Raw genomic sequence first — 12,500 nt, 5'->3', positions numbered from 1 at the left:
TATGAACATTAGAGGGATGACATGTCCATACTGGTTTACGGCAATTTTTTGAAAAGTTACCGGCCATATTAAAAAACCTAACCATTTTTTTCAAAAATTTAAAGCGGTTTCCATTCTTTCTATCTTAGGTTGCAGGCGAAAATTACGCGCATATCATTTTTAAACCAACCGATATTGGGAAGATATCGTCGACGTCTCCTGTTTTGATTAATGTTCCAACCAAAGCCTCATTGGCTGTCGAAACAAAGGTTCTTTTGCTCCTGTGGTTGGCAAATTTGCATAACAAAAGAAATGTTTGTAAGCAGATATCTTCCCTATAGCTATCGATATGAAAAGTATAGCATTTATGTTTGGTCGCCATTCATTCAAAATAGTGTCCCTTTTCCCGAATTCCTTTTCCCCAACCTACTGAGAGGCCTGATACAATGAGAGCGGTTTGATAGCTTTTCAAAACAAGTAACTGATAGAAGTTAGATTTAGCCGGGTCCCAGTAGTCCATGGGCTCCTTCTCGCTCTTACTAACCAAAGTGATGTCACCAAAATATCCTACTAATCATCACCAAATTAACCTCTTAAAGACTTTTCAGCGTATGGCAAACGAGAAATGCTGCCGAGGGGAAGGGAATGTTCACTTTTATGCTTAAGGTAATTAAGCGACGGTTCGTGCGTGAAATTGAAGGGAGATTTTAACAGGTCAAGGGACGGTACAAAATATGGACCCCCAAACTGGACTGCCACTTGGAACTCCTTCTCGACTCCATTTGAGAGAAGAAAGAAAAACAATAGATGGTTTTCACAGTGACGTCATCAAATTCTAAAATCAAAATCGCAAGGTCTTTTAAAATTTTATCTAAAGGAAGTTGAAGATAACTTCGAAATAAATCTTGTTCCGTGACGTCTTTCGTTTCGAAAATACAGCATTTTGAGTTTCCGAATTATCACCTTACGTGACAAAACTATTTGGTTGAAAAAAAAAATCTATCCGTAAGAATCTCAGAAGTTTGAGCCTTCGTGTACATTAGAAGATAAGTTCGTACACATATTTTATCTTGCGAGCAAAAAGTAAGCGTTTTCATGGCAAAGTGAACTCCAGATGTTTTCATCGATTACCGGTCGCCATATTGGTTGACCAACGGGCGTATCCATACTAAACTCTTAAAGTTGCGTGAAACGCTTCGACAAATAACTCAGAAACGATGCATCCCACAGATCGAGAGATTTGTTTCCAACAACATTCCAAATTCTTGGCCTTTTTCATCGAACGATTTCGAATTCATTTTTTTGTTGCGTGACAGGTGACAGTGTAAAATATCTATAGACTTAACTGATTAGAGTGTAATGTGAAGTGCTAAGTATCTACCCCATATGAACCATGTGAACGTTATAAGTGCTACACGGCCGACGTTTGCAAAAAACGTAATCCTTACTTGTAAAATATCTATGGTTGAGGATACGAGAAGCGAAATGAAAAACGGAGTTCCGTGTAACAAGATCACACCGCGCATCTTAATTCCTCCACTCGCGAATAACTACAATTCCTTGCGCCCTTGACTACAATCCCTTGCGATTCGAAGAAAAATGTGTTCTTCTCCCAATTAGTGAGCTACTTCGTTCGTTTGCTTCAGGCTCACTCACTGCGGCAGAAGTTACACGACAAAGGTTCTTCAGCTGTCACTACCGTCTTAATTTCCCATTACTTTAATCACTCTTAACAATCACAAGAAAGAAGACTTGCGCACCGAATTCAAAACTTACTTTGTTACGTTTTATTTGAACAAAACTCGTATCTAGGAACTTCAATTAGCCACCGAAAGGTTTGTGTGGTCTTGTTTGCTTATAAATGAGGCTAGTGTAAACAAAACAAGGTTATCACCAAACGAGCGATACGTTGGCAGAACCGTACCGTCCTTGTTGAGATGTCGATCAGCAGGTCGATATCAGGTCGATATCATGAATCATGAAAACTTTTTCATGCAAATGAGTTAATCCCCTGAAAATTTGAAAAAACGGCAGCTGTAAATTCAAGTGAACAGCAAGTTGATATATAAATTTTGTCATTTTCTATTTAAATGAGAATATTTCTGACTTAAATGAGGCAAGTGTTTTGTACACTTATGATTGAAAAGTGTCACGATACTAACTTGACGAATTTTTTTTTTTTTATATCTAGTCCTAAAGGATCATGATCATTTGCTTCTTCAAACCAGACTGTCCACAGCCAGTTAGCTACGAGACGATAAAACTCGTAAGGGCACGATAAGAAGTCCCAATATCAGGTAAGCCATTGCCCCAGCATCGAACGGGCTAATGTTTACGTTTTTCGCCCAAAAAGGAGGTGATATGTAATGGACGTGAGAAACTAGTCAGCGCGTGTAGCGGGTAAACTTTCGCGGCTCCGAGGGTAAGGGACAATTTAACCGCGACTGGCGACAATTACGTTGCGTTCGATTCCGGAATGGGAATACATGTGATAGCTATTATTAGAAGTTAGAAATCCTTCGTTTTTGTGGAGATTCACGTTAAAATTGTCAAAAACCTGCTACATGCTTTTTTGAACATATCCTTATTATGTTGCTTCAAAACGCCAGTCATACCGATTTAAATCATCACTCCACGTAAAGGGTCAATCGAACGCTCTTCTACTGGCACTCTTGTAACGGACCCCAATTGTAAGAGAACCTGTTTTACATGATCGAATCGAAAAGGTATTTCAAAGTTTATTTGTAGCTTGAATTGTTAAATTTCTCTTACTTTTGATAAGGAACGAAAATTCATGACTGGCACTCATGAAAATCATGACTCCTTGCCATTTTTCCGTTGATATGCACTCTTTAGTACAACACGCTAAAACCACTCGTGCTTGATACCATAGAGTCAAATCTTCTCTTCGTTCGTAACTCAGTCACTAGCAATCACGAGCAGTGAATGAGAGAAGTAGTTCCCAAGAGCCTGGACAGTGAATTTTTTAATTACGTCGCTAAAGTAAAACTACGCCGTCAGCAGTAATTTTATGGAGGGGTCCAGCTGTTTTACCATCGATTTGTTTCATTATACTTTAATTTCGTGTGATCTAAAGCGCACAGCGCATCTAACAATTCAACCAACTCAAACATCTCTTGCAGCTAGGAAGAACCTCTAGGGGGCTCTAAATGTTATCAAACCGCTGTTAAGCTGTGAAACAGTGATATAACCTGCATTAAAGTTCCCAGCGTCTTGTCTCTTTTTTTTCTCATGCCTTGAACAATTAAGAATTGACACCCTGAGGACAACGTTGGTAAACGCCATCCTAACCGATCCCTAACCCTGCTTCGTAAAAAAAGGCAGATCTTTTATAGTCACCGACAACTTACCCGTTTTGATAAAGATTGCTAGTTGCATCTAAGAGCTGGTAAGATTTCACTATGATTCCAATTATCGCCGTATTAAATTTTCATTTGCAGATCGAAAAGAAGTCTCCGTTAATATGTTTCTGGTATTTCTATCACTTTTTTGTGGCTGAGACAATGCAGTTTTCGTATTCACGACTCCTAAAGTTTGTAGACAAAGGTGTTAGAGGCGCCGCTTTGAAAGATCTTCAGTTTTGTTTCTGACTTAAAAAAATTGCCCTACAGACTTAATGAAGCAGTGAGAAATGTTTAATATACCACGAACCGCTCTTTTCAGCGTAGATTAAAGGACCTTAACTCGTCACAGCAGTAGAAAATCCCATAGGCACTCTAATGGGTCGAACGACCAGAACAAACATCTTAGAAGTAAAAATATTGATAATGTCAGATGTCAAAAAGCCAAGCTGGCTCGACGCAAATTTTTATTACTATTCATAGGTGTTTGGGCGCGCGGCCTCTCAAAAACCATATCGTAGCAAATTAGGCGGGATACATCACTCAAACTTCATGTGCTGACAATTTAAATGAAAATGGGAATAAATATTACTACCAGAGCTTGTTTTTCGCACGTATTTGAAAAGTTAAATTACTATGCTAAAACACCGTATTTTGGATGAATAACTAATATTTAATTTTGAAGTAAAAGCCTGCCGCCTTGCATAAAAAAAGGTCGTTTTTAAGAGAGAAATATCAAACTTTCTGCGGCCCATTCGGGAGCGAGACTGTCATGTAATTTACAGCTGATTCTTCATATTGGAGAAGATTTTGCGACTATTTTCCACTCAGTTTTGTTCGTGGATAAAAACTTAAGACGGTCTTAATTGCATCGATACATGGCTAGCAGCTCGGCCTAGATTGTATTGAAGCTGGAATTGGTTTCTAAAGATATCTGAAACTGTGACGCCGTGTCGGTGGGGGAGTAAAATACGAAACTTTGGTCTTGTTTCATGAGTTCATAAAGAAAAATTATCCACCGTAAGAAAGATTTGTGAGATCACGTTGCGAGTCGTTTGAAACCAAATCCGGCAGTTCTCTAAGTTCAGTCAGCACCGGCGGGTTTCATGTAAACTCTGAGTATAATTTGTGATTTGAGGAAGAAAGTAATTTAGCAGAATTCAATCTGGGGACTCAGACAGACCGGTTATTAGGCTCACACAAGTGACGGGAATTTTTGTAATTAACTCGGCCAATTACAGTTCTCAAAAGATGGAGCGAACGGAGGGGACATACCCTCTTGGTCGTTGCCGGCTAAGCAAAATTAACGGTCACTCTTGCTGATATCAAGGTACGTTCCCATACAGGTAATTCGGTACAGTATTCATGTCAAGATCGAGGTAGACGCAGATCTTGGACTGCATGACTGTGAAGTGTAGTCGCTTAAACAATCGGCTTGACCATAAAGCGACAGAGGCAACAGAGAAGCCGACTTTTCTATCAATTACGCGGACTTAAAATCCGAATATACAAAACGTCGCTGCCGGTTAAACTTTTCCCAACCATTTAAATTTTTTTCATGTCATTGAAGAAATTCTGGCGAATGCACTTTCCTTATCACTTATTTTCAAATTGTATTGAGCCGATTTTCTGTGAAGAGAAGGCCCGAATGAATGTGGTGAGTGCCATTATTTTTATTAGATTTTATGAGGCTGTTTACATTCACAGCGCTTAAACTAATAGGAGACTATCGTATAAACACAAGAAAGGCGGCGCGGATCATCAAAACAGCGAAACTTACACTGAACGTATTTTCTCTGTATTCTGTTTACTTGGCCAAAGCTGAACCTCTTGGCCTGATACCAAGGCCGAGGGAAGAGTATGACATCCTGGTGCTATGGACTGTATGGAAAACACCGGCAACTTGAGAGCTAAAGCTCATCAACAAATATGGCGGCAGCAAGGCATTGATTGCACCTGCTATCACCTTACAACAAACTTGAAAATTTTAAAGATAACCCTAGTCGAAATGACTAGATTCTTATGAGTCAGTATTAAAAAGATTACTGACACTGACCGAACTCCATAGGTACACTTCAGGGTTTTTGGGCATTTTTACTAGTTAAGCATTGCCTGACATAACGCACAAGCACTTTGATTGACAGTTGCAGCAATTAGTTGACCTTGTGGTCGCTTTTTGCGTAAGCGAGTGTGTTCCGTTCGCTCAGTCTGTTTAGGAGATTTAATGACAGTGAAAGTTTACCTCGTCAACTCTCGGTATTACTTCAAATTGGAGACACCAAGTGGATTGGATCCAAAGCACGTCAAAGTCAACGAAATTTTGCATTGGCAAAAGAGGCGAAGTTCACAGAAGTTTTGTTCATTTGGGGAAAACAAGGTAATAGGAGGACCACAAAGGTGGATTACCTGTAAAACTTGAAGCGACGGCCTCTGAAAGCAAGGAACTGAAAGAGAACAGCCTTTAACCCACTTGTTAGTTCTTTAGCTAAAGCCTTGAAGGAAAGTCTGGGATGGCAAGGCGAAAGTATGGCCGCGATAAAAAGTACAAGACCACCGCGAGTGTTATTTCGTTGACGCAATATGCCACAGGCTCCCCAAGCTCACAACATGAACACTTGCGTGATCGTGATTCTTGTTTCGTAACGTATTGTGATACAAGACGCCATTTACAAAGATATGTATGAAAATTCAACGGTTTTGTTTCAAACGGCATAACATATAACGTTCTGTGATTAAAATTAACTTACCTTGTTGCCGCGATGTATTATTTGTTCCAGTGGAACACCAAATTAGCGCTAGCTCTCCGAAAACGGTTCAAAACGGACTGAGACGCCGCCACTTCGGCAACCAACAAAAAATACGTCGCGGCAAAAGGGTAAGTCAATTTTTGTTTGCTGAACATTACATTTTATGCCGTTTGAAACAAAGTGTGACCGTTGAGTTCCCATACAAACCTCCTCGTAACAATTAACAACGCTAGCAAGCAAAGTCACGATCACATACGTGCTCATGTCGTGAACTTAGGCCGCCTGTGAATATGCTGACCTGGTACAAGTCAGGAGCTTTGAACGGCAGGCATATCCGCTTGCCTTACTCGACTAACCTATTTTTTGAGCCGTAGAAGGAGAATGCCTACTTCGAAGAGGCTTATTCATTTAATGTCGAATTTGCTACGATTAGTCCATAACAGAGTTTTGGATTAGTTACGACTTCAGAGAAAGGTTGTTTTTGACTCAGCCTTTTTTGATAGAAGCAATCAGGGGCTTGTCACGTGTTACGCCTGCCGCAAACAGGGTGAGGAAATATAGAGCAAATCTGAAGGAAATTCCTGCCTTGTAACGGTGGATGAAACCATAACAGCTACAATTCAGTTCTTGGAAACTCCCATAGCAGAATTTGATACCACCTGGACAATGATTGTTGCACGTGAATTATGACATAATTGCCTCCTAGGTACACATTTTTTATGAAACAGGAACATTCATGGTCGGATTCGCAGAAGTTCCTATTTGTTATAGGACTGAAAGCAGTTGTGCGTAGGGGTTGTAAGACAACCCCATTACAGGTGGATCTGATGTTGATGTGCCCCAGGATACCCACGTAAATGGAGCCAGTATGACCGCGGATGCTGCAGAGAAGGGAACGGACGAGACTAGAGTGATATTTTACGGGTATTCATCACAAAATTTGATAGCGTTGTTATGTCTCTGTTTATGTATGCCATTGAGGTCTGGGCCTGTGCCTATGACGGGAAATACCTTACCCAGATAGATAAGTTCATTAAGCGCGCAGTCAAATACAGTTATACAAATAAGCGACCATTTGGTCATTTAAGTCTAAATTGCGATTATATAATCCAGATCAAGGTCATCTCAATATGCCATTTCGGAAAATACCATAATACTCTTTTGTTTGTTCCCCCAAATTTTGAATAAGCACTGTTTTTGTCTTCTCTTGGGACCATTTTTAAGTCCCAAGAGAAACTGGAAAAACTGCTCATGCAAAATTTGGGAGGACAAACAAAGACTATCATAGCACTTTCCGAAGTGGCCTATAAATAAACCAGGCAGTGGTTACCGTAAATGCTCTAATAAACGTCCCCTCTCTTATCAACGCCCCGTTTCTAATAGACGCCCTACCACCCCCAATGGTTTAGTGGAACACTTCTCACAAAATGATAGTTGAGTAGCTGCTGCTGGAAAACTAGACATTTCCCTCATATTACAGTGATATTAGCATCTTTTATTGTCACCCCAAATAATCGAGTTTAAATAAAGTTGTATATAGAAGGGTAGTTCATTCGGAAAACATTATGTTGTTTTGCCAGTTACGTTAGCACGACCAGCACTCAAAAAGTGTCATGACGCTTTTGGATGGGGTTGTGTACTTAAAGACGCCAGTGGCCAAATTTTCAGTCTCCGGCAGAGTTCCGACTTATACGAAGAAGAGCACACGAGCAACTTGGCTCCTTTGGGGGACTATTATGAAACAGTGGTGACTGACGAAGAGTCCCCAACGCCTACTGCTCACAAGGTTATCCAAGAGAGTCTAGAAAGCCTACCAATTATTACAAAGAACTTTGATTGGCCGGTTCTAGCGAGTGTTTTGACCAAAAACGTAATTTGACCTCGTAGTCGCTTTTGTCACTGAATGCAAAGTGCTTGGAGGTCAGGATAATTAATGACCCTAAGTACTCTTTTAAATATTTATTCGTTTACGCATGACTGAATCACCCTTCGAACAGAGAAACGTGCATCGTCCTGCCGAGACTTGTTGTTATTAAAATAGTGGATGTAAACAAAGAACCAATTAAAATCGTGCGGGAGTGCCGTTAACTGAAATAAATAAAGCGTCATTTTCTAAGAGCTCCTTCAATTGCTTTCTGCGTGTTTAATCTTTGTGTTTGGTATAAACTTGACTTGAAAACAAGGTCATATTACAACTGACAAGCAAAGCCAGTTTATGGTTTTCACTTCTTTGCTTTACGGTCATTCTCTTAGTTCAAATTCAGCTCCCATGGAAACCAATAAAATACCGAATTAATAGTCTAATTATTTGAAGAATCCGTATTTACCATAACTTTTACAAAAAGAGAGGATGGTTCAATTATTTTTGTTTCTGGAGTGCTTTTTGGGTGACTCGTACAAAACTTTTCAGTTCGCAGCATATCTGTCCCTTCCCTTATCAGTTTGCCTATTCCAAGCGACAGAAGGGAAGGGAGGACGGGGGGGGGGGGGGAAGGGAAGAAAGTGTGTCAGATAATTACTTGGCCACGTAGTCGTCTAATTATTGACACCGTTTTCTCTACTAAAATATTGTTCTGCAACAATCATTCCCATTCCCGTGAAATTAAGAACGTTAGATCTTTAGAGCCGTGCCGTGAGCTAAAATCATGCCAATTACCACGCAATATTAATCATTTATGACTATTTGTTTCAGTTCGATTTTAGCCTAATTGCCTCAAGTAAAACCGTGACATCCAACGTCGAAACTCAATATTACATAATGTCATACATATAAAATTGTTAAGAGCTCCTTGACAAAAATTTGTAAAATAGGGGAAAAGTAAGAGGCCTAGTTGTGCAGACCCAGTACAGGCAAGTAAATAATTTTCGGTGGACTTTTGAGTTGGTAACTTTTACAAATTTTCTGAATTCAGCGGTACAAAATACCCTAATTTGCCTGGTTTGTAATATTTCGAACAATTATCCTATTTAACCGAATATGCATGAGGATCGATGAAAGGTCGAAAAACTGTGTGCAGTTAATTATTGCTTATGATGGAGTCTATCGCATGATGGCAGAGAGGAAGGAAGGTGGTCGCTTGCGAGAGATGCTCTTGGCTGTAAAAATCGCTTTGAAGAGAACTAAGCTGAATATATATCAATCAAGATTTCTACTGTACAGAAAAGGATGATTTATATAATGTCGTACATAATAGACCCTTCGTCAGCTAAAAGGATGTCACTCCCAATTGTTTTTCTCAACTTGTATCCATACAAATCGTTCTCAAGTAAATGCCATGGACATCATTTAGCGAAGTTAACCCATTTTCATGACACTGCGGCGATGATTGAGGCATTGGATTTGCGAGCGAAGTGAAGTTCTTGTTTCCTGAGTTACATCTTCTCCGAGCTTGAATGTCCTTTCACTAATTCTAGAGCAATTTAAATTTATTCACGTGAAAAGTTTTGCAAGCTGTTAATTCAAGAAAGGACGATTTTTTTTCGATAGGTTTTTTTAGATCAGGATCCAAGGGCTGGCTGCTTACTAAGAGCGGAAACCTTTCGGTTTGAAGAAAGAAGTCAACAACCGCATGGCTCTAAGACATGTTAAACGTAAAAAAAATATCCTATATTTTTAAAAATATGAATAATTATATTTGCATGCATGTTTGCCCCGAAAGTTAAAGGAGCTCATCAAGGGGGGCTTACATCTAAACTCTAATTACAATATAAAATGAAAACCCGGACAGGAGGCAAATGTAGATACTTCAAAGTAGGTTAGTTATAAAAACTAGGACGTCAAGAAAAACAGTTTGACTCCCTTTAGTATAAAGTGCTGAACATTGGAGAAAGTTTCGACGTTTTCATCGTTTTAATTTTTATCAGAAGATCCAAACTTTCTGCCGGTCATAATATCTAAACTATTTCAGTATCGGAAACGATTCGAAAGGAAAGGAACTTTATTCAAGAACGGCTTCTAGCGCTGGAGCACTAATTGGAGACACTGGGAATCGAACCCGGGCCACATTGGTGGGAGGCTAGTGCTCTCACTACTGCGCCATCCCTGCACCCCCAAACAGAAAGAACCAAGTGAACTTTTTTCTCATTATCGAGACCACAACTACAGAGAGTGAAGACTTATTTTAACTGCAATCCAAAAGAGATAGCATCCTATTTTGACCGAAGGGAGAACTTATTGCATCAATAATGATAATTGTTTTTTTACAGGCAAGAAGTGGTCAAGACAAATTGAGGGATTAATTTTAAGCGAAAAATGACAGATTTTCTAGCGCAAGAGCGGGACAACCAACACATTGAGACATTGCCTATGACGGTGCTAGGGCCTGCATTTTCAAGTACCTCCAAGAGTGAAACAGGTAGAAAACAACACGATAACGGATTTAAGAACGACCCTTCACAAAGCCAACAGAACCAAGAATGGAAAGAATCGCGGGGAAGTGTAAATATGCCAAGCGGATGCATGGTGGGCAGTGTGGAGAAACTTGAAAATGGGTGTTCATCTTGGGTAAATAAATCAGAAAGCAGATTTAACCAAAGGGGTAGAATGAGTCTGCCGCTGAATGGAAAATACGCAAATAACCTCCACGTCAAGCACCACAGCCAAGCAAATGGTGTGCCTTCAAGCAACAAGTATGCCATTTCTCAGCATCAGGGAAATGGCGACTGTTCGCGACTTCGCAAGGCTAGATCCGGGTACCAGTGTGGTTGCGGTTCTTCTCTGAAGGAACTCATCCAGAACAGGGATCCAGAAAAGCCCTGGAAGAGCAAAGGCGATTACTTCGTTGCGGTTCTCACGTATCTGCTGGGAATTGGCAATGTTATTCATTTTCCCCAACTTTTCGTCAAGCACGGAGGAGGTAATTAAAATGGCAAATTGCAATCATATATCATACCATTTTATAGCTTCTCTAAGAATTTTTATGGTAACTATGTATGTTTAGCTTAATGGTTCACCGATTTCAATCGCGATCGCACAATTCAAGGCAATTAAAGAAACGGAAACCTCCCACGGAGAAAAACCATGTTTCTAAGTATGTTTCATTTAATTTCAGTTCAGCTGCCAAAAAATGAAAATTACCAGTCAACGTTATGTTTACCTTAAAGAGGCATCACTGCTTTGCATTGTGCATGTACGAAAAGTTCACCATTTCCTATAGTTTGGCTGATTGGCCAAATAGAAATTGACACTCCCGACCTTTTTCATCCTCTCAGCCTATCAGAAGCAAAACCGAAGCCACCACGTCTTGTTTCTTCCTCGTTTTTAGTCACAGTTTGACTTCCGATTGGCTCATTGAGTGTATGCGTTTGCTGATCGTCAAATTTCCTTTGTAAAAGCCGTTTCTTTGGTCCACCTAAAAACACCCTAATCTTGCGCGAATACGTACATTAACATTTTGCTAACACTGAACACTGCCTGGTATTCTTTTGGCAACGGCCCGGAACCAATAATGGAATGATACCAAACGTCTAACGGTAACTTATTTTCTTATGTAGGTGCATTCTTTTTGCCATACCTCATAATGCTTATCATAGAGGGAATTCCGCTCGTCTGCCTGGAGATGGCAGTCGGACAAAGACTAGGACGAAACTCAGTGACTGAATCTTGGAAAGATCTTAACCCAAGTCTTCGGGGAATTGGGGTAGCAGCGGCTATAGTGAGCCTTATGACTATATTTTATTACAATTACATCGTGGCTTGGTGCTTATATTACTTCATTCATTCGATGAGAAGCACGCTTTTATGGAGCACGTGTCCCACAACGACCAATGGAAATAACACCGTAGACCTAGAATGCACTAAGAGCAATCCAGCCGAGTATTACTGGTACCGAAAAACATTGAATGTAGCAGATGACATTAACAAAAGCACAGGTGAGTCATAGCGAAACGAGAGTTGCTTAAATACATATTTCTGGTATAAAAGAGGCGTTCCCGTTACAGAAACAAATCTGCGCGGTTTACCCAATGAGATTGAAATGATTTCCATTTGGTACTGCTGTAGTTTCCCTGCTTAACATCATGTTTCGTAACAATAGGCCTTTTTCGATATATTAAAATTCATCTTGAAAGAGAGGTTCTGAGGACAAAGACAAAGAAATGGATGATATGCAAATATTTTTCACATTCATTCCAACGTGTTTCTATTGTTTTTGTGCTCACTGCCCCAATATCAAGCTGAATATTTGATATTTCGTAAATGTACTATTGGAACTTGAGTCAACAAAAGACGCGATAGCTGATCAGAGCGAGAGGGTTTCAAATAAATTTGCACGCCGCTTAAAAGTACCAGGTTGATCGTCAGGTTTTTTGTTTAAAGACTATTATTTTTACTGGCAGGAATCAATATGTTCTTATACTTGTTTGTCCTGGTGTCGTGGACTTTGTCATTTTTGCTGAGCATGCGTGGTTCTCG

At 39.9% G+C, this 12,500-nt stretch overlaps 1 protein-coding gene and 1 long non-coding RNA gene across 10 annotated transcripts in view; one reads left to right on the top strand and one right to left on the bottom strand.

The window, feature by feature from the left end:
• LOC138019880 (uncharacterized) overlaps positions 1-8,188 on the bottom strand; it is a 29,673-nt gene extending 21,485 nt beyond the window's left edge. Inside the window, exon 1 of the long non-coding RNA XR_011126256.1 lies at positions 5,748-8,188. This is a non-coding gene — a long non-coding RNA (uncharacterized lncRNA). The remainder of the gene's footprint in view (positions 1-5,747) is intronic.
• Positions 1-12,500, top strand: part of LOC138019879 (sodium- and chloride-dependent transporter XTRP3-like) — a 38,243-nt gene that overhangs the window by 10,942 nt on the left and 14,801 nt on the right. For 6 of the 9 annotated variants that reach the window (XM_068866832.1, XM_068866830.1, XM_068866829.1 and 3 more), the window contains exons 2-5: positions 2,171-2,276; positions 10,295-10,944; positions 11,582-11,959; positions 12,425-12,500. The exon at positions 12,425-12,500 is cut by the window's right edge and continues 13 nt beyond it. In XM_068866832.1, the coding sequence (XP_068722933.1) occupies positions 10,341-10,944; positions 11,582-11,959; positions 12,425-12,500 (1,058 nt within the window). In that variant the 5' untranslated portion in view covers positions 2,171-2,276; positions 10,295-10,340. Of the gene's footprint in view, positions 1-2,017; positions 2,037-2,170; positions 2,277-8,866; positions 8,939-9,151; positions 9,680-10,294; positions 10,945-11,581; positions 11,960-12,424 lie in introns of those variants that run through there. The other 3 variants (XM_068866835.1, XM_068866837.1, XM_068866836.1) reach the window with 3 other exon arrangements.

Source organism: Montipora capricornis, chromosome 10 (assembly GCF_036669925.1).
Source record: "Montipora capricornis isolate CH-2021 chromosome 10, ASM3666992v2, whole genome shotgun sequence".
Classification (NCBI taxonomy): Eukaryota; Metazoa; Cnidaria; class Anthozoa; order Scleractinia; family Acroporidae; genus Montipora; species Montipora capricornis.
Note: the sequence above shows the minus strand (reverse complement) of the source record. Positions and strands in the feature narration are given on the sequence as shown.